Below are 21,154 nucleotides of genomic sequence, written 5' to 3'. Positions count from 1 at the left end.
CTTAACCTTTAGACAGGTCCACATAGCAATGCCATGATTTATTTTCTTTGTGTGGTCTTGACCTTCTCGTGGCAGATTTAACATTACCTTCTGCAAGAATGTAGCTAATGCTAGAAAGGAATGACTTTATATGAATTTCTGTACTTTCCAACTGCTGGTTTTATATATGAGTTTTTGTAATCTCTGCTATTAAGCTATCAAATTCAGGCCTAATAATCCACTGAGGCTGGATGGGATTTGTGCAATACTGTAATGTAAGAACTATGGTTTGGGATAATACTATTCTAAATATGCTAACTTTCCTGCCTTTCCTCTCCATCTTCTCTGCTATTGGCTTTTTTTTTCTCAAGTCTTGAGAAGCTGTAGAAATCAGGTTCTTAGCAAATAAATTTTCTCCTTAGAAGCCTAGACCGCCTCCATTTGAAATTGAGGGGAGAAATCTTATAGACTGGAATAAGACAGCAAAAATAAAGTGTTTTTTTCTTGGGGATTGTTTCCTCTTAAATTAATAGTGCCACTTCCAGTGCATAAATTTCACTGGGCTCACAGTATCCGAATGCCCTACATTTCTAGTAGAAATGCATCACGTACTGCAACTGCATTAGATGGGCATAATGAAAAGCGACTTGTGAGAATCCACTCCTGGCGGCCTCAGAAAAAGGATACTGTGGCTTGGGAGAGGCATGAAAAATGGGTTAGTTTCCCTGCTTTAGAAGTGCTGATCCCTCACAGTTCACAGCTAAAGCATGTACCGACGGGGCCATGTGGGAACACTTGCCCTACTGCTGTCAGTGTTCCTGTTCTTTGGGTAAAGGGAATGTTTTAGTCCCTTCACTGGGTGCTTCGACTTTTCACCGAAGTAGTGAGGCAAAGGAAGATTGTGCTGTCAGTTAGACAACTTGACAGATCTTATCTCTGTGTGTTTGCAAATAAGCTAGAACTGTTTCACAAATATTTTAAATGAGCCCTATAACTTATTTCTTAGGCTCTTAACTTGCTTTGTGGCTTCAATTTTTTAATCACGATAAAGGTTTAATAGCCTTTAAATCCGTGTCTGTGGGCTGCTTAGAAAAATTGAAACAGTCGTGACACCTGTATAGTAGTAAGCACTTTAATGGTCAATCCCTGATGCCGGACAGTTTGTGCCTTTCAGTAAAGAATTACATTTTAACTATTTTTTTAAAATGTTTATAAAAAGAGAGGTGTTAATGCCTGGTAGCACGTCCTTCTGTGTTCCTGGGGAAGTTTCTCATTGTGGGCCTGTGCTGAAGGCAAATCCAACTGAAGCCCTGGTCTGCAGCGGGTATGCCCCGGGGCTGTGCGCTTTGCTTTTGGGAGATGTTTCTAATAATCTTTGCCCTGGTTTTTGACTTGTGAAATGAAGGATAATGATATTCCAGCCTCTACTCCCTTATCTGTCCAATAAGAGGCACAGCTCTCATGTTACCTGCTGGGGGCTGCTGTGGTTGTAGAAAATAACAGCCAACTTCTTCTGTAAGTTTTTAAATTTAAGCATTTGCGAACTACAGAGAGCTAAAACTATGAATCGTGAGCTGCTGTTCACTTTCAGGCTTGTTCAGGCAAATGAAGGTGGTTTGGCACTGGTAGTAATGGTAGCTACCTCCATCGCTTAGTTACCAGTCTCGATTTGTTGTTTAACAAAGAATATCTAAATTCTCTAGTAGGATGTTTTCTTCTCTGTATCCCTTGCCTTGTTCTCAAGGACAGTCTCTGTATGCTGGGACAGAAAAAGATGCTGTTCTGGTTGCTCTGTTGCATAGAAACTTCACGGGATTATAGTCTAAGATGAAAGTGTATTTATTATGGCGTCTTTTTCATCAGTAGATGTCACAGGAATGCACAAAGAAGGTCAACACCATTATCTCTTTTGCAGATGGAGAAACTGTCTCTGTAGTTATTGCAAATGAGGAAGCTGTCTCGCCTTACAGACGTTGCCTGGAACCTGCTCTGTAGCACATAACTGAATTTGAACTTCCCTGAGAATTTATTCTTTTCTACGGCACCTTTGGAGCCCATTTAACCTTTTTAAGGGATTATTTCTCCAACAGTAAATATGAAATATTATTGCAGAGATCACCACATCCTTTTTATTAATTACTTTTGAGCTTTATTATTTGAGATGGAAGTGGTTTAATTAAACTGTTCAAATCTTCAAAATTGGCAGTATTTTCCTGACAGTGTCGTAGTAGCCAGTGATCAGAAATAGTGTCTCAGTGGGGGTTACTTATGTCTCCCTTTTCTGAGTAATTTTCTCTTTCTCAACACAGAAATTTGCCTGGAAGAAAGGTGGGGATTGTTTTTTCATGTTTATCTGCGCTCTAACTGTCCAGCAGCCTCAGTAGAGAAGCTTTGTGAGGCAGGCAAAGGATGGGAAATCCCACATCAGGCTACTCTCTGCCCATGAAGTCACGGTGAAACATGAGGCTGATGTGCTTCAAGCAGCTGGAGCTTTTCTGCTTTCAACTGGTGATTTTTACACATGACTGACTGAGAAAACTGATGGTTTGTTTAGGGTTGGTTTAAGACAGAGCACTTTAAATAAAGAGTAGGAGATGAGTAAGATTAAAAGTGCAATTGGACATAAATATGGGTGTCAGGGTTACCCACATTCAGTATTTAAAGGACAAGTTTTGGAATGAAAATTAACTTCCCTGCTTCACGGTCCAGCCTAATCTTTGTTCCAAAGATAGGGCTCTCCTGAGTAGCTGCATGACCTCACTTTTGCCTGATACAGGCTTTACACTTTCTCTTCTTGAAAATCTGCCTTTGACTTTGGGAGAAGAAACGAGAGAACCACGTGCTTTGTCTGGTCCTTTCTGAAGCCATTTTCTTCTCTGTGCATGTGCAGGGGTGCGTGGAGGGAAGGGAAGGAAAAATACATATAGATGTAAAATACAGACAGCCAGTTAGTGGCTCTAGTCTTGGCCTTTGTAGCTTAGTTTGCCACCTGTAAAATGCTCTTTATGTTTTTTCCAGCTATAGTAAGCATATCAGTATTTAGGCTTTTTTTTTTTTTTTTTTCCCCCCCAGCCATAGTAAGCATACCAGTATGTTAACGCATCTCTTCACTGTACAAGGCTGTGAAAGTACAGTTACATTTGTTATTTACCTGGGGAAGATATGTGTCCCCTCACTGGAGTGGAAACCGGAGTAAGGGAATCTCAAGGACCAGCTCATTTTGGGGAGGAAGCGGAGGCAGACTGGAACTGACTCAGGTTTTCTGTGTTCTAGTAAAGGGTTCAAACCATGAATGATTTAAACGCATTAAGTTTGAATCCCATCCCAAATCTCAGCAAATTTTATGCTGTATTTCTCTTGCACATTTAAGATAAACAATTAGTTTGCAACAGCAAGAGCTCTTCTGTCTGCTCTAAGTCTACTGAAGGAGCCTTCACAGAGTTCATCCTTGGCAAAACCTCCCTGTTACCACCAGTGCTGTTTATGTATCGTGTTCCTGTTGCCTGCCTGTCTGCTGCTCCTTCGCCCCAAAAATGACCTGAGAGCAACTTTGATTTTAATAGTAAACCTGAAGCAGCCTGTAAGGAGAGTTGGGGACTTTTGCAAGGAAAGTGGTGTGGGCATGTAAGAAGAGATCATTGCATCTAAAGGCTGACAGCCTTCTCAAAAGGTTAGCAAGCATCTCCCACTCAGGCTCACAGGGAGTCTGCCAGATTAGATATTTCTGTCCTGGCATATCTCTAAAATCATAATGACTTTTATTTAGCATTAATGTGGATGCCTTGAACGTTTCTATGGGACTTCCACTGTCAATTCAGCATTAAAGTGCCATTAAAGCAAAGTGTTACTGTAAGAAGCAGTACCTGCCAAACATTTCTCAGAAGAGCACTGTGCTTTACAAGATGGGTAGGCATTCACTCTTTTCCACTTTCGTGTAAAAGTCAGAGATAAGTCCTTTTATTGATTAGACAAAACAATAGAGACGAGATGTGTGAGAATTGTTGGCAAGACTTTTTATGACAAGTGGCATATCCGTATATATTAATTTGCTGTTCATTGCACTACAGTGTCCAAGATGAATCTTCGTTGGTATTCAGGAGAACACAATGTGAAACTGCACAGGAAAATAAGACAATTCCTATATAAAATTGCCAAATTGTTCAGACTGAAATGGTGACTTCTGGCTATAAATCTATATTGCAAAACTCTTCTAACAAATTCTAACTGAAATGTACTTGATATTTTTATGCAGCATTGACTATACCTTTATTCTAAACTTCCTTTTCAAAAGCAACATTAACAGTTAGGCAGAAGTTGCACTGCAAGCTAATGGGGTTAGGCTCCTATGTCACTCATGTGACTTCAGAAAGTTTTAGCTGAAAAGATCAAAATGACCAAAGAGGGCTCATGTTTCCATAGGAATCTTCTGTATTCTGCATCACAGAACCTTATCCTGCAAAAGCAGTGTAATAAATCCTAAGATCATTTTACAGCCCTCCTCCACTCTGTTCAGACGATTTACAGCAGAAGTGGCCGACTGATAAAGACAGGAAAAAGTAAGCAATAACATTGGTGAGATCGTGAAATTGACTGAATAAATAAATCCAGCTCTCTTTGTTTGTAGTCCTGATCTTGCAATCTTTGAAGTGTAGTGGGGCAACGCTGTCCAGCCTTTCTCTGTGTTGTTTTAAAACAAAAGATGGAATACCCCACCCCATAGCAATCCTACGAAATATGTGACAAAAGCATGGGCTGACAACAAACGTGGAATTTTAATAAGAGGTGTTTAGGTGGAAAAGTTGTGTTTTCTTAAAATTATTTGCTCTCAGCAAGAGATAGGAAATTATAAGATTTCTTAATCTGAAATTGGAAATTTGAGAGAGAAGAGCTGCACAGAGACCTCTGGATGACCCAAGTGAGATGCTCGTCTGACTTGTAGAACTGAGACCTGCTCTGCCTGGTTCAGGCTGGGAGTTTGAACTCTGAATCTCCCTCATCCTAGCTTTTGGCTAATTTGGCAAACTGGTCTTTCTCTTTTCTGTTGGGGAAAAGGTTTGAAAGGTCTCTCTTAAATCCGGCTGTGGGATGGGAGTGTTTTGAATTCTTAGTTCTGTGAGACAGGAAATCCCTTTCCTCCCTACCTGTAAGTGCCTGATGGGCCTGCTCTCTGCCGAGCTGATACGCTGCGAGGATTGCAATGGGAATATCAGACAAAAGAGCCTCTCATGTTTTTGATCGCTCTGGAAACTTCATGTTTTCTACCCTAGGAAGAGTACTAAATGGGGTTCTTTTCTCATGCCACTACAGCATTCCCAAGGAAGATTCATGATTGGATTATGTTCCTAGGAGTTATAAATCAGAGCTAATGGCAGAGATAGGTTGATGGCTTGAAGTAAGTAGAAAAATAAATTGGGCAGTGAGAAGGCCTAGGGCTGAGAAGACATAAATATAAAATTTACCTCCTCCTGAAAGAAGGTGGCAGACCTTCAATTCTTAAAACATCACTTACACAAACAGGAAAAAAGTCTGTTATACATGGTCTTCGCTCAAGTGATGGGAAAGTTGAAATCTGGGACAATATAAAACCTCTGTGAAGCTTTTGAAGAAGTACAATTTCTGTGTTTCCTGAAAAATAGAGATATATAACATGAAACATTAATTTTGAAAGAGCATTAGGCTTTTTCAGGGGAGACATCAGAGGACATAAAAATCTTTGTCAATATCAGATTAGAATGAAGCATTAAAGAAAAGAAAAGCTTATATTCAGTCTCACGGGGTCGGAGTGCCAGAGTTGAATGTCTCTATTTGGCCTTGATAATTGTTCTTTTATCCTTTGTGCAGTGTTGGTATGTTTTCACCCATAGCCTGCTGCCTATATACCAGTCCTCTCAACTGCCAGCTACTCTGGCTCAGTTCTCAGCTTTGTTCTCCTTTATGACTCAATCACAGACTGGAAAAATCTCTACTGAGGTAGTGATTCATCACCTGAATGCACTCCCTTTAAAATAAAGTATCTTTTTTATGATACAGAAAAGATAAAAAAAATATTTTTCAAAGTAACTCAGTATTTTCAGTCTAGGTATCATTCCTTCTTGGGTTTTTTGGTTAAAAGCTATATAACAATCTTTAGAAAGATAAAGAATATGTAAAATGCTATTTAATGATTATAGAGGATGCAAAGTAATACTCCCAGAAATTAATAAAAAGTTTAACTCCAAGTGATTGTTGGCACCAGTCTGTTTTGTTGTTCAATGTTACACTGTTTCTGATCTCGTTTATATTGACGTGCATTATAGCAACTTCTCTGAAGGGAATTGAGTTATTCTGAGGTGCAATGGCCACAGGTGAGATGAGTTGGTACGCTGGTACAGCCATGAATGTGTTTTATTTGCCTCTTGTGCTCACTCTGTTCCTCTGCTCTTTTGAATGCCTCTAGAATAATCTACTCTTTTTGTTAGTGCTTGTAAATGAGAGTCGTCTGTTGATTTTATTGGGAGAAACATGATGTCCCTGACAACGAATAAAGATGGCAGAAGATAGATTGTTTGCTACAGAGCAGTGTTCTTTTGGAGAATGCTGGTCCTTGATGAATTAGTACAGTTTGGACATGAATGTGGAAAAAAAATTGGTAATAGCCCTTCATTTGGTGAACCCTCTTGTTTCCTTCCTGATATTACTCGTGGAGTGGTTTCCTTCAAGCCAACTGAGAAAAACTATTGAGAGAATAAGAACTTTGTAAAAATTTTTGCCTACATGTGGTATTCTGTGGTTTTTATAGCCAGGTACAGTCTTCCTTTTGTCCAGTGAAAAGGTCTGTTACTAATGACCGCATAAGCATTGTAAATAATCTAAGACACTTAATGAATACGAGTTTCCTGGAATACAGGAAAGAGAAGCTGGCTCTTCCAGCCTTAGCAGTGCTAACCTGTTCAACGCGTACCAAAGCTGGGTGCCAACCAGCTGTAACCTTTACTGTGACACTTCCAGTGTGATGCTGAGAGCTTGTTAACTGCTGGGAAGCAGAGCTGCGCTGCTTTGCTGCTGCCTCTTTGCACAGTCATTTTTTCCACTTCTGTTGTCTAGATGTATTGTGTGGCTCAGTTCAAAGGCACTTCTTAAAATAATGCTTGCGGTAATGCTGGATTGAAAATAAATGTGTGTGTGGGTGGTACAAAAAGGAGCAAGGAGTGCATACCCAGGTTTTTCGGATTCACAAGTTGCTTTTCTCAATCTCCCAGTGGAAAATTACCCATGGTTGTGCGGTTCTTTGATTTCTTCAGCTGAGGAGGCTGCTTGTGAGTTGAATGAGAAAGGTGAGCTCAGCGCAGGAAGGAGGGAGAAAGGAAATTCTGTGTTTGTGTAGCTTTGAACCGTTGCATGCTTTCTGCGCCACTATATTGTGTATTTTTAGTAACTGGGGGCTTTATTGCCCTACTAATGCCTAGAGATGCAGGTGCACCCTAGAGCTGAATTGAGTCCAGTGATCTGTGCACCTTTTTGGAAAACCTGCAGCATTTTCACTATGGCCCCATTCATATTAATGAGACTTCTAAGTGAAATAAACTTATATTCATTGTCTAAGTTCCTTTTTTTTTTTTTTTTTTTTTTTGGATAAAAGTAATTTAAGGACAGTGACCTGAAGAAGTTGGGAGTTTCTGTTCAAGAACTGAGTCTGTGGCACTACTGTGGTAAATAATTCATGTAACATGAGGAGAATCCCCCGTTCATTCAAATTGTTCACACCCTGTGAAATCACAATGCAGTTACTAAAACTGGCAGAAATTCCTAGGTTCAGCATGTGTGTTTCACCTGCTGAGGTTGGTCTATAAGTGTTATCCCTTATGGGTAGGCTCTAAAAGATGTGAGAAGGCATGGAATTAGGATAGCCTTACACAGGTCTAACAGTATTCTGTAGATTTTCTTCTTTTTATTTATTTATTTAAAAATCTGAGTGCTCTGTGTTTTGGAAAAGCATTTAACTAGACTTGGGAAATAGGTTCTATTCCCAGATCTCTTCCAGTTATATATTGGATCTTGATAAGTCTGTTACACCTCTATTTACATACCTGTAAAATGAGGAATGGTGATTTTTCTTTTTATTAGGTACTTTGAGATCTAGGATTGAAAAGCTTTTGAGGAGTTTTCTTCCTGGGATTTTTAAACAAGCTTTTTTCTTAAGCAAAACCAAGTGCCTCCATGAAGAATGAATGTTTCTTGCTTTTACCGTTCTTTACTATGACAGCCTAGAATAGTGTCACAAATATTTTTGTTTTGAAGTCGCTACATTTGTGTGTTTTGCACCTACTTTCAGGTTCACAGAAACACTATTGGAAAGAGCAGGCTTTGCCATCTTTGTAGGGGTAGTGTGATAGCAAATTGTGCTGGCCTCTCCGAAAACTGACGCTGGCAGACAGTCTGACATTTCTGAGAGGCATGTCCTGACAAAGCTCCGCTGCAGTCAAGCAGAGCTGGGACCATGAACTATTGACTGAGGAACTGCCTGAAAATCAGGGTGAACTGCCACTTAGGCAAGCTTTTTATCTGGCACGGAGCGTTTTTTCCCTCCCTGCCTCTCCCTCCTTCACGGCCATAGGAGTTCGCGGGGCGCAGGGCTGCAGCCGCAGCATGGGCGGTGGGAGCACGGCTACCCTCAGTCGTATGGCCTGGGGCAGGGGCATGTTTCCTCTTTTCTCATGATTATTAATACTATCAATGTTGTAATTTTATTTTGATCAGCCCTAACACCTGTGTGAAATAAAACTAGCTGGAAACACCTGACAGCTGTAATGGAGCCACTAACCAGCCACCGCAGCGGCACAAGAAGTCCATTATGATTGACAGCGTTTTTCTGATGGCCCTAAAAAAGTACAGAGCTGTCAATAGCATCTTGTATGCTTTCCAGGTGCAGTACTTTTAGGAATTAATCTGCCGGGAATTACAGCAGTATTAGAGGGTGGGAATTTAATTACAATATTGATTATACATATGTATTTATACACTGCAGAAATCGAAAAGCAGCTGCAAGGGAACCTGGGGCTAACAGTTTTGCTTGCTGTTTACAAGACTTCTGGGTTGTTGGCATGATTGATTACCTTCACAATAACCTTTCTGTGTTCCAGAGAGCATACCCTATATGCGGAGAAATGACTGTTCCCTTAGGGAGGTCAGAGCTTGTAATGCAAATGTCAAATAATTTTTATATTAAAAACTAAATTAAAGGCCTGAATTATTTTTATTAGTAGCTTCTTTAATTGATTCACTGTCCTTTGAACCCAAACAATTTCAGCTTTACGCACAAGCCCCCAAAACCTTATTTTGCAATCTCTAAGAATTTTCTCTTCTAGATTTGATAGACTTAAAACTGTTGATTTTGTTTCTTATTTAATCTCTATCAGACTAAAAAGCCTTCTTTTTAAGAAACACAAACGAAGAGGAGCAATGGACCTTTAAAGAACAAGATTTATTTTATTTTATTTTTGAGCTATTTATTGACTTGAAAACACACAACGGGTTTATTATTTTACTGCTGGAAAATTGCCAAGGGGAGAATGAACTACGAATGATATAGATTATATATCACACTGTATAATTAAGACAGCAAACAGTCTACTGGAAAATATTTTATAGAGTACTTTATATAATGGAAAGTTCACAGCAGTCTAACAGAGACCACCTAATATGTCTTTTAATATGAATTCTACCAGAGATTTAAATTAAGGTTTGAACACTTATGCTTTACAGTCTATCAGTCTTGATAATGATTACACCTGCCTGCACAGCCTAATTTTGAAACTCTATAATCATTCAGAATTAACCTACTAGAAAAACTCAGCAGAGATTTGATGTGATTTTCTTTGTTTTCTTTGCTATGTGAGCAGACCTTCTGGACACTGCATTGGACTTTCTTCTTTGCTTCTTTTCTGTAACTTGTGATGACCAGTTTATTGTGTATTTTGATACTTGTTTTTCTGTTCTGTGATGAGGCAGCTTTTGCAAATTTCTGATTAATTAAGATACTATTGAAAGATGGTAGACAAAAATAAGCTCTTTAAATTTACATTTATAGTCATTTTTAGCATGTGTGAAACATTTAGAATTTGGGTGGAAACCTGTTCGCACTGAAATAATAAGGAATGTTACTACTGGCTTGGCTGGTACTAGGATCATTACCTCCATGTGATGTTTTATTTCAGTTTCCCCATAGAGTGCACCAGTTTTCACTTAAACGTGCATTCCATGGCTTTCTCCAGAATTTCTGATCTTTGGCACACCGTACCTTTATTTTTGTTTCGGGCCTCACAAAAGGAATGTTGTTCTTGTTGCAAATTTGTGCTTCCTGTTTAGGCATAGGTCTAGTTACACAGTAGTTTGCGATGCAGTTGATGGAATGAATTCTGGTTTCCCCTCCCTCTGTGCGAGCTGGTGTTACCTCAAATCTTTTTGAGTGTTTTGAGAACTTTGCACAAAACTGTAGTCCAGAAAGGGAACCCACAAGAGACATGCCATTTGTTTTCACTCTTTTCCATTTTATGGCCACATTTGGTGGCAGTATTCTGCTTGCTTTGCTGGAAAAATGCAGCATGGAAAGAATTTGGGTTTTAATAAAAAGGGTTAAAGAAACCCTTGTGGCTGGGTTTGCTGATTCTTTATAGTCACAAGACCTCTTTGACTGCTTTAAATCCATATAGACACACTAATGCATCTTGTATTTGTCGTAACACTGAGATCTCTGGACTTGTTGGCTCCAAAGGGCTAATAAAAGTCTTTATATTAACTTTAATTGTCAGGAGGGGAAAAAATGGCCCTAACACATCGAATAGTGAGTACTTCTGGCTTGGCACAGCTGACTCCAGAGAGTTCTGAATAGAGATTTGGTGTTTCTTGACTGTCCTCTCAAGCGAATGCTGTTGCTGCCCTTTCCTCCTAGGTGGGGTGGGATGAGGTTGCACAGTTTTATGGAGAGGCCGTTCCTCCCTCAGTGCTCTGGAGAAGATGCATGCCCTGTGGTGGGTACTGTGGGGTTCATAAAAGGAAGTGATGGAAATTTCTGCTGTGTGTCCTGATTGATACCCATGCTAGATCTATGATGCTGAAAGCCATCTTCATTCCCGTTGAGTCCTCAGAACCGAGGTTTTCAGGCAACATGTATTAAAAACACAGCTCCATCACACGCTGTCTGAATTGACCCAACTGCTTGAAAATTGACTGCTGAAGAGACTTGAAGCACTTTGTGACAGTCATCTGAGAAATCCTGGCATTCATCCTGACCCGACAGCCATAGGGGCAGTGTTGCAATTTCTGATAGGGTCTTTCTAGTAAATGTTCTCTGGCCAGCCTGCTAATAGTATTGGAAAGCTCTGAATGTGATGCACGAAGTCGATTAAATGTAACATGTCTTTGAGAAATACTCGGAGATTAAATTCCCTTAAATAACACCAATGTTTTGGTTGTGCTATTTATAAAAACTAATGAGAACTTGAAAAGTCAGGGATTAAAAAGAATTATTTGTCTATTGGCAATTCCCAAAACTGATTTGCTTCATGACATGGAAATGTATATACGCAGGAAAGATTTAATACACATCTATATTGATAAAGTTATTAAAAAACCAGACCATTAAATCCTCTGGCATGGATAGCTGCTCTGTATTGCAGTTTCTTGAGTCTTCTTTGGTTTTAAACCCCTCTTGCAAGACTGCTTATAACACTGTCAGTAATAAAAAGGTAGGATGCTTCCTGGGCTCGTAGGACCCAGTATGGCCCTGCTGTGTGCACCGTTATGTGGTTTCTCTGGTGGCTTCTTGCTCTGTTTTGTTGGCAGCTCCTCCGTGAAGGCAGGTAGCATCCCTGACAGGAATGGCAGGCTATCCTCTGGCTACTTGACACAGGGATGAGTGGAGTCTCAGAAGCGGGACCTGTGGTTGCTTTAGGAGGCTGGGAAAGAAGGAACGAGACTTGGAAGGCACAACACGTGTGGTCCTCTGCTACATGCTGAAATTGCTAGCAGCTCTCTCCACGTATTAAATGTGCAGCTGTGTGCGCTTAAACTGCAGGGTGACACTTAGGAAGGGACAAGGATCTTATGAATAGAAGTAAATGCTAGTTACTGGTTATGTATCATCCTGGTTAGCTGCATAAAAACTCTTGAGACAAGGGAAAAAGCATATTCAAGTGGCAGCGAGAGAAAGAAAAAGACCAATGTGGTTCAAGAATTGAATGAAAGTGAAGGGAGATGAATTGGAGATTATAATTAGAAAGCAAAGGAGCAGGCAGGTTTTCCAACCTCAGTGGGAAAAAATGATTGACCTGAGCAGCAGGAGAAGAGAAGAGGAAATATTGCTGACAGCTAAAATGCAGAAGCTATTACTTGAGAGACTGACCTCTAAAAGAGCAGGTGGGGAGGAATTTTAAAAAAATCCCAACCAGTGAGATTTGCAGTGTTCATGCTGGAGTCAGCTTGCTCAGGGAAGCTGGAGAAACAACATTTGAAAGCTAGAGTATATTAAACAAGATTGTGAAGGCTATTACGTACATGTTGTTTCATGTGTTGTGGTGACATATATCTCTAATGCTTGTACTTCATTCCTTGTGTTTATCAGAAGTTGTCAAAACACACTTTACAGTATTTGGTAAAGATGCTGAAGATGCAGGATGAGAAAGTCAGGCAAGGCAGAGGACAGTAAATAGGATGGTACCAGCTATCTAGGGCTTCCTCCTCCCGTGCTTGCTTCCCCCATTCTTTGCTGGGCAAACCAGTGCATGAGGAGCGTCTGTTCAAGAAAAACCTTGTTGTGGTCACCAGATATTTCATTCCTCCAAAATAGTTTTCAGTGATAAATAATATAGTGACTTGTTTTCTTGAAAATATAAAGTAAAGGGTCAGCTCTTTATCCAGGCTAGACAGGAATCATGCTGTAAAATCACACTGGACAATGTGTTTCTTTGCTGGTGCTGGAAGCATCCCTGGGAATCCTCAGGGCTTTCTGAAACCTCTGATTAAATAGTGTGAAATGGTGTGAATTTTCTGAAGAGCTGAGTGATTTACCCCACGCCATTACAGCCCTGCTACATTGAGGTCGAAGGCTGAGCGCGCACAGCGGGGTATGAGCTGGTTTGCCTGTCTGGGGACTTGGGTGGACACAATTGTACCCTGGTCCTGGGCTGGCTGCTGTCTGCCATGCAGCCCCTGCCTCTCTCTATCTCTGTGGATTGCTGCCCTTTGTACCAGATCTGGGCCATTTTTCAGCCCCCCCCCCCCCCTTCTGGTTATGAAATTTCATTGATAATTTTCAGTTCTCTTACAAATTACATATCATAAAAGGCTGTTCTCATTACTACTCATTTACAGGCTTTCTTCTTGTTTCATATCACTTTTAGTTCTATTTCCTTTGTCCCTTCCTTTCTTAATCAAGATTTCTCTTACCTGAAAAGCTGCCTCCTACAAACAGAACTGTGTATTTAGGTATCTAATAAGGCACTTTTAAACAAATCCTAATTATGAGTAACGGTTTTGAGTATTGCTAATGATTGCCTTCTGCTATGGAAAATTGGCCTCCTGAAAGACCATGTGAATATGTGGGTGTGTAAAATAATTACTGGTCATACTAGATTCTGTTATTTAGATCACAAGTTAGGTTCTAATAACTAGGTCTTGGTCACTGACATCTAGGCAATGGTGTGGCCCCCCTCACTCTCCACCCACCCACCTTTTTTTTTTTTTTGAAGTATGATTGAATCACTTGCACCCATCAGATGAAAACGTAATGGAAATTTACCCCAAGCATGTGTTCATCTAGGTGACAGTCAGATCACGGAGGCATTCCACAGCAAAGCACATGCTTTTCACTTTGAGGGTGGTGAGGCACTGGCCCAGGTTGCCCAGAGAGGTTGCTGAGGCCCCATCCCAGGCTGGACGTGGCCTTGGGCAACCTGGTCTAGTGGGAGGTGTCCCTGCCCATGGCAGGGGGGTTGGAACTCGATGATCTTCAAGGTCCTTTCCAACCTAAACCATTCTACGATACTATGATTCTATGAAAACATTCAAGATCAGAATCGGCATATTTGCTTCCTCAGGCAATGGTATTTGGAGGCTTATTGCTGCAAGAAATCCTACTAGCTGCCTGTGAGGCACTAACATACCTGGCCTGAGATTATTTTTTAGCGTGTCTCCTTCCTAGATAACTCTGCATGTTTCTGATATCATAAAATCAGTTGCTCTCTTATTTCGACGCCTGTCTGCCCCCCCCTCCTCAGGATTAGTTTTCATGTGGCAGCTACTTCATTATGGTGAATAATGTTGACTGCCTTTAATGTGAGGGGAGAAATAAAAGAGTTTAATAAGGAGCACGGGACCTCCAGCCTCTGTGCAGGGCATCCTAGAGGCGCTCGTCTGAAGGCTGCTGTGTTAGAATTGCTCCGTGGTGATTCTAATATATGAAATTATCCTAAAACTAAGCAACAAAAATGTAATACCCGGAAATGACAATGACTTTTTTTTTCCAAACTGTGAAGAGAGATATTTGCAGGTAGCGGGATGTAATGCTTAAATCCTCACAGCCCTCTTATCTGTCCGCAGAAAACATACAGCGCAATCCCTGTGGCATTCCCCGTGGCTCCAGCTCAGCAAAGTAGCTCAGCGTGTCCTGAATTTAAAGTGTAACTCCAGAATGACTGCTCATATGCTTAATGTTACACAGTGCATGTGATTATCTTGTTAGGAGACGGTGAGAAATATTAATCTTGCGAGATTGCAGGCACAAATGTATTTTCTTCACGCGCAACCTGTGTGTGACCAGCACTAAAGCAAAGGCAGTACTAACCCATGTCACAGAGACTTCCCCTTTTCGTGCTGATCTGTTAGTTTCACAAAGATGCAAGATGGTCTTCCCCCCCGATAAAAATATTTGCGTTCTGAAGTGAAATGACAAAGTGAGCAGCTATTATTTCTTCTTTGTCAAGGACCTGTTTTCTTCTATTTGTCATTAACATTTGTCAGCTGGTAAATTATGCACAGTTTTTTCTTCTGTTTCTCCTATTTTTTAGCCTGCCGTAATTATGCTAGCTGATTCCCGTGTAGACTTGTTTTCAGCTGCATTGCTTACATGCCTTTTTAATAGACTGTAATTTTTGTTAAGTAAGTTATGTCAGATTAACTACTTCCGATAAGATGCGGTATTATACTTGGGTTTTCTGTTTCTCCCAGCTGGATGCACAGAATATGTCACTGCTGACTTGCTTTCTCCTGCCTCCCTCTAGCTAAATGGCAATATGCCACTGCAGCAAAACTTCTGTTTGAGGATTCATTGCCTTTTTTTGTTGGCTAGTAATGAGGCTTTGAGGTAGCTCACTGCTCCTGATTAGTGACAGAGCGCACAAAGAAAGGAGTAGTGCAAACCAGTCATTAACTCGTAGTGAAAGCCTCAGCATTTAAGTTCATAAAGATGAGGAAAGACTCTGTTAAATCCTTTCCATTCACATTTGGCTGTTTTGGGTTTTTTTTTGGCGCCTGCCTTGGTTTGTGGAAATAACTGGTTGAAGTGTTGATGACACTCCTGTTCTTGCTGAGCTCAGGTTACCTGTGTGCTCCCAGCACCATCGCTCTGCTTTCTGCTGCAGGCCCCGTCGTTGGCAACATCACTGGGGATTAGGGCTCGTTGAAGTTGGAACTGGGCTGTGTCACTTGGCTGACCACTTGTGGACATGGGGGGCCCGGAACGTCTCCAAGACTTGGACCAAGGGTGGCACTTGCCTCACGCAGGCAAGGTGGTTCCTGGCTGAAGTAGCACCACCAGCAGAAAGCTTACTGCTGCCACGTGCAGCCTCTGCCCCATCTTCTCCTGGTGCAGGGGCACCGGCACAGGGCCCTCTCTTGAGGGCTTGAAAGGCAGTCGAGAGGAGTTCAGTGCTTGTTCGGTGGGCTGCAATTTCTCTTCTCTAGGCTGGCTGCCCCTCCAGGCTGCATCATGTCCTGGGGGCCTCTGAGTGTGCTCATAGCTGTCTAAAGCAGCAAAGCTGTAGACCCGGTAAGACATCTCCAGCTATTATGCTTCCTTTGTTTTATTGCTTGAAGAGAAAACAAAAGGTTCTGTGAATCTCCACTGGTTGAAATAGTCAAGTTTCACAGTACTCTCTGCAAGAGCTTCAGCATAGTTCTTTAGCCTTACAGCAGAGTTCCTTTATCTCACAGATTTCAGCTTGAGTCATGGTATTAATAGCTTTGCCAGGTTTTGTTGTTTTAATGCAGTACAGTGAATTATATATCTGGGTGCTCAAATGAAAGAGGATTAGCCGCTGGAAACTGTTTATTTGTCTTACAGTTTCTTTGAAGGAGTAAATAAAATGTGAAAATAATGGTACTGTACATTGCAAATACTAGGCTATTTTCTGCCCCGGTTTCATGCTGGAATGGATGTCATTTGTCAAGCGTGAGGATGACAGAATGAATCGTATAAGTCATCTTAAATGTGATTTGCCACCTGCCTGATTGTTCAGAAGTGTATGCATGCTTAATTAATCTAATTAGTCAATGCATATATAAGAAGCAAATTTACAGGCTCTCTGTCATCTTAAATAAAGCATTTTTGTTTTCCTAGGATAAATAATTCATTATAGAGCCAAGTGCTAGACTGTAATGCTGGAGAGCTGGCTTCTTGTACAGTAAAAAAAGTAGAATTATGATGTTTCTTTCTTTTTCCCATTGGCTTCTCTTTAGACAGGGATTTCATGGAAGGAAAGGGGAACATCTGCACTGGAGGAACATAAATTCCCTTCCAAAAGAGATGCACAGAGTACACTAGCTTCGACACCATGGGAATTTTCATGTGAGAGATGGTGTCTGCTTTGGCACAGATGCAAACAACATGTGCATGATTATCCCTGAAAGTGAAATAATCAATGTGCTGGAAACCATGACATGCTGAAAAACATGACGGAGTTCATATAGCTTGGGTTTTTCTGCTTCAGAGGTTGGTCCACTACTTAGGACAGTGTTGTAAATACGCCGAGGGACAACAGCTGTATCTCTCTGGTAGGAACAACGCTTCGCATATGTACCAGTACAATGCAGTGCAGTCAAACTGTAAACATTTGGATGGTTTGATAATCTCAAATTTATAAAATCGCATCATCATTAGCTGCATAAAAGTGCTGTGAGAAAGAATGTTTGAACCAAGGAAATCCTGAAAGTCAAAGGTAGACCAGAAATTACAGATTTTAAATAACTGTTGGTTATTGGTATGTGACAGCCTACAGAGCAGCAACTTGCCTAAGTCTTCAAAACTTGGCAGGAGAAGGATGTCCATCACCATGAGATGCTGCCGTTAGCAGACGGTGGCTAATTCTATGAATTGTAGCTATTCTCTTGTAGCGATTTCTTTAGGGACCTGGTATGACAACGAAGACCTTCCCTGGGGTTTTGGCTGCTATTTGCTATCGGGAAGAATAGAATTTGATGTGAAGATGGGAAGAGAATTTACCAGGTGATTATATATTTTTAAAACAGTCTATACTATCCAGAGTGGAATAAATTTGGTCTAGGGTTTGGATTTCTTTTGTCTTACTGGTTCTGTAAGTAAAAATACAAAATGAGTTAAATACGTGTTCTTTAATGATAACTGGTAAGCTTTGCTTTCTGAAAACATGTAATGACAGTTTCTTCGCTGATTGTCAGGTGTAGTCCTGCTTCCTGGCCTCCAGAGCCACGGGAAAACTCCTTGAACCTGATTATCCATTGAAATACATAGCTTGATGTTGGCGGAGCCAGTGGAACTATTGGCAGTAATCACTGGCTGGAGCTGAAGTAGGACCAAGGCTGTTGCCTGGATGAATTTGTACTGTTGTAGTATTTACCACTGTTTTTTACAGTTCTCTTCACAAAGCAGAATCTGTGGTGAGGGGATATTTAAAGACATTTATTTTGCTTGGTTTGTGCACACAGATTAGTGCAGAATTTCTGCAAAGCAAATTAGTATGAAACTGCATGACCGTGGAACCATGAAGATTGCTGTGACTCAAGCTAGAAATTCAAAGCAGTCTGTTTCAAGGTGTTGTGGCCCTGTTCTAGTAATCCTGCTTGATTTAGTAAACTTTTAAATGGAAGATGATCAGAAAGGCAATGTGTTCCAGGGACTCGGCTCCTGTGCACTGGGGGCAGCCCAGTGGACTCGCTTGTTTGCATCATTAGTGCTGCTGGGTGAAGGATGCTCTTGCATCCTCACTGTATAGTGTAACACTGCTTTCCTGCCTGTTTGAGCTCTCTTGTGGAAACTTGACTTGACCTGTCCATCACAGTTTCAGCCTGTGATGAAACTGCCTGTTTGCAGGGCTTTCTGCAGATTTGGGGCTGAAGTCTTTCTGCTTTTTATGAAAATGTTTTATCAGCTACCCTTGGGGTCTGCAGAGTTTTCATTACTACTCTACCCGCATGGCCAGTCTTGGAATATAGATCTGTGCCACAAAAGCGTTCAGAGATAGGAATAGAGTCATTCCTATTTTCTGCTTGGAAACTGAGTCAGAGAGGTTGGATCTCGGACCCACCAGTATGGGAGCCACTGCCCACTATTAGGTAGTGGGGGCTAGTGATAGACTTCACAGCTCTGAGTCAGGTTCTGGGAAGTAAGGGAGAGGGTGTGGGTATTTCAGGATGGATTTCATGAGGTCAGAGTGAATGCTAACCCCAAATAAATACGTGGATGAGGGAGAGGGTGCGTCGGACTCTTGAGAGATAGGACATACAGGTGCTTTTCTCAGTGCTACCAGGAGGTGCCTCTCTCTACTTGGGATTTATGGCCCACGAAGGAAACTGCCGTAGCCTTTTCTTGCAGAAATTGCTCGGGCTCACTCCTTGTTTCTCTCCAAAAGAGTCATGCTGGTGCTGTGGACCTTTTGCACCGTAGCCCAGTGGCTAAAAAGCTAGGATGAGGGAGATGACCGTTTCTCTCTTTTTGGTGAGGGAAGTCAGAGCCTCACGTTCCACTTTCAGGGGTTTATGTGTGTTCTCCTGGGTCAGCCCAGGGCCGTAGGGCTGTGCCTGCGGATGGCTCTGGGCTGTGCCTCGCAGTCCTGCTCCCCACAGGCATCCTCACAGCCATACGTGGGGTTGAAATCCATCCTTTCGCATGTCCTGGTTTCCTTCAGGGGGAAATCCAGGGGCCAGTGCAGTGAGGGACCTGAGGTGCATTTCAGCAGGTCTTCTGATGCGGGTCATGGGGAGCCAGGAGCTTGGGGAATGCTGCACTCACCCTCTCCTCAGCCTTGGCCTGAGCGCCTTAAGCTAAAGTGTGCAGAAAATGATTTGTAATGCACAGGGGTAGGTAAAGGGTGACAATTGCTCTGTGCCCTACTGATTTGGGATTTTCCTTTGGCAGAGGGCACTCTGGTCTCTCTATGTGTTTTCTTCAAAATTGCTTAATATAGGATACATGCAATGACTGGAACACCTTTGAAACCCTCTTTCTTGCTCTATTATTAGGCCCTTCGTTGTACCTCTACTGCTCAGTCAAGCCTTCAGGCCTAGAGAGGGGATTCCCAAGCAGCATGTTTTATAATTTTCTAACTACTCTGATAACTAAGAACAATTTAAGTTCTATGATATGCTTGCTGGGTTATGGAGTTTGTCGTTCCTGCTTTTTTACGGGAGAGCTGCGTGGAGACCTGAGAGCAGCAACCAGACTGGGTGAGGGTAGATGGTAACTCCCTGAATTGGTGCTGCTGTCAAGGGTGGCGTGTTAAGATTGAAGCTGTCACTTCATTTGTTTGCTTGCTTCTTTTTTCTCCACCGGTATCTCTTGATTCAATCCAGAGGCATGCAAACATCCCAATGTATTGCATTCCTTGCTTTATTGCTTTATTTTCTGGCTTTATTGTCTTCACCATTGTATTTCAGGCCAAACTTTAGACCTATTCTATTTGGCAATGTCACTTTCCAAAAGTGAGATCTCTTTTACTATTTCTGTATCCCCTGTGCTGAGTGCTTCCTGTGTGTCTTATCCCATTCGCTGCATTTAACCTATCATAAATGCAAATAACGATAATTAGATGGTGAATAACGTTATTATAGATGCAGTTCGGTGCATATTTCACTGATTGGGCCAAATCAGGAAGCAACGCAATGCGTGCTGGCAGCTTTGTGAGTAAAAGTGCTTATTACTTATCTCAGATTGTAATGCGCTATCAATTAATTGCTCATAAATCTCTGGTGTCAGTTTGTGTGGGTTGTGAGGAGTGGTAAATTATTAACTTTCAGTGGCACAGAGTTTGAATTACAATGCCAGTCCTGCAAGGTAGGAAATTTGCAAGTTCAGTCTGGTGGAAAGAATCCCTTTGTCTACCAGCATCCTGCTGGTGAGGCCAAGGACACGTACCCACACCCCGGCTTCTTGATATCCTCTCCCTCTCCTCTCCCTCTCCTCTCCCTCTCCTCTCCCTCTCCTCTCCCTCTCCTGTCCTCTCCGTGTCCATCCGGAGGGTCTCCTGTGCTCCTCCTTTATCTGACACATGCACGCTGGGCTCCTGGGGAGCTGGTACCTGAAGGAAGAACCCTGTCAGCCATGTGTCGCTCCTTGGCCCTTTCTGAATAGCAACAGATGCTTAAATCAAACAATGCTCTCCCAGACAGCAAGCTGGTGTGCGTTCAGCAAACACGGCGCTGCAACAAAGCCCAAACCAAAAAAACAACCGTGACAATAAAATGCGATAGAAGAATAAAAAGTGTCTATGATTTGGCAGACAGCTAAAATGCAGGGCAGCGATCATGCTGCTGTGAGCATGGGAACAAATCTAATTCTTGGGGCACTGATAAACTCTAACTGTACATTTGTCTCTAGAAGGCAGTGGGGACAATAGCCATGATTAACTTGCCTAAGAACTGCCTTAAAGCATTAGCATTTTTTTATTTTTGTATCTAATGTTAATTGTGTTAAGGGTGCCAAGGGTTGATTTATGTTTTGTGAGAACTGGAGGCACAGAGGGAATAACAAACTTTTCTTTCCCAGAGCCTAAAAGGAATCCTGTCACAGAACTGGAGGAAAAAAAACAGGTCTCATGAGTATCATCCTCTTACATTGACTATAAAGGCTTTTTTTAAAATCATTTAGTGCTTTGAAAGCAAATATTGGAAATTAAATAATTAACTTTCTTGTTCCGAGTATCAGTGTTATTTTTAGGATGGGAACCTTGCT

General features: G+C 41.6%; 1 protein-coding gene across 1 annotated transcript in view; it reads left to right on the top strand.

The window, feature by feature from the left end:
* Positions 1–6,313: 6,313 nt before the first annotated feature.
* The window catches only part of EPHA4 (EPH receptor A4), a 198,296-nt gene continuing 183,455 nt past the window's right edge, over positions 6,314–21,154 (top strand). The window contains exons 1-2 of the mRNA XM_009890188.1: positions 6,314–6,323; positions 7,218–7,292. Coding sequence (XP_009888490.1) covers positions 6,314–6,323; positions 7,218–7,292 — 85 coding nt within the window. The remainder of the gene's footprint in view (positions 6,324–7,217; positions 7,293–21,154) is intronic.

This window comes from Charadrius vociferus, unplaced genomic scaffold, assembly GCF_000708025.1.
Source record: "Charadrius vociferus isolate BGI_N301 unplaced genomic scaffold, ASM70802v2 scaffold650, whole genome shotgun sequence".
Classification (NCBI taxonomy): Eukaryota; Metazoa; Chordata; class Aves; order Charadriiformes; family Charadriidae; genus Charadrius; species Charadrius vociferus.
Note: the sequence above shows the minus strand (reverse complement) of the source record. Positions and strands in the feature narration are given on the sequence as shown.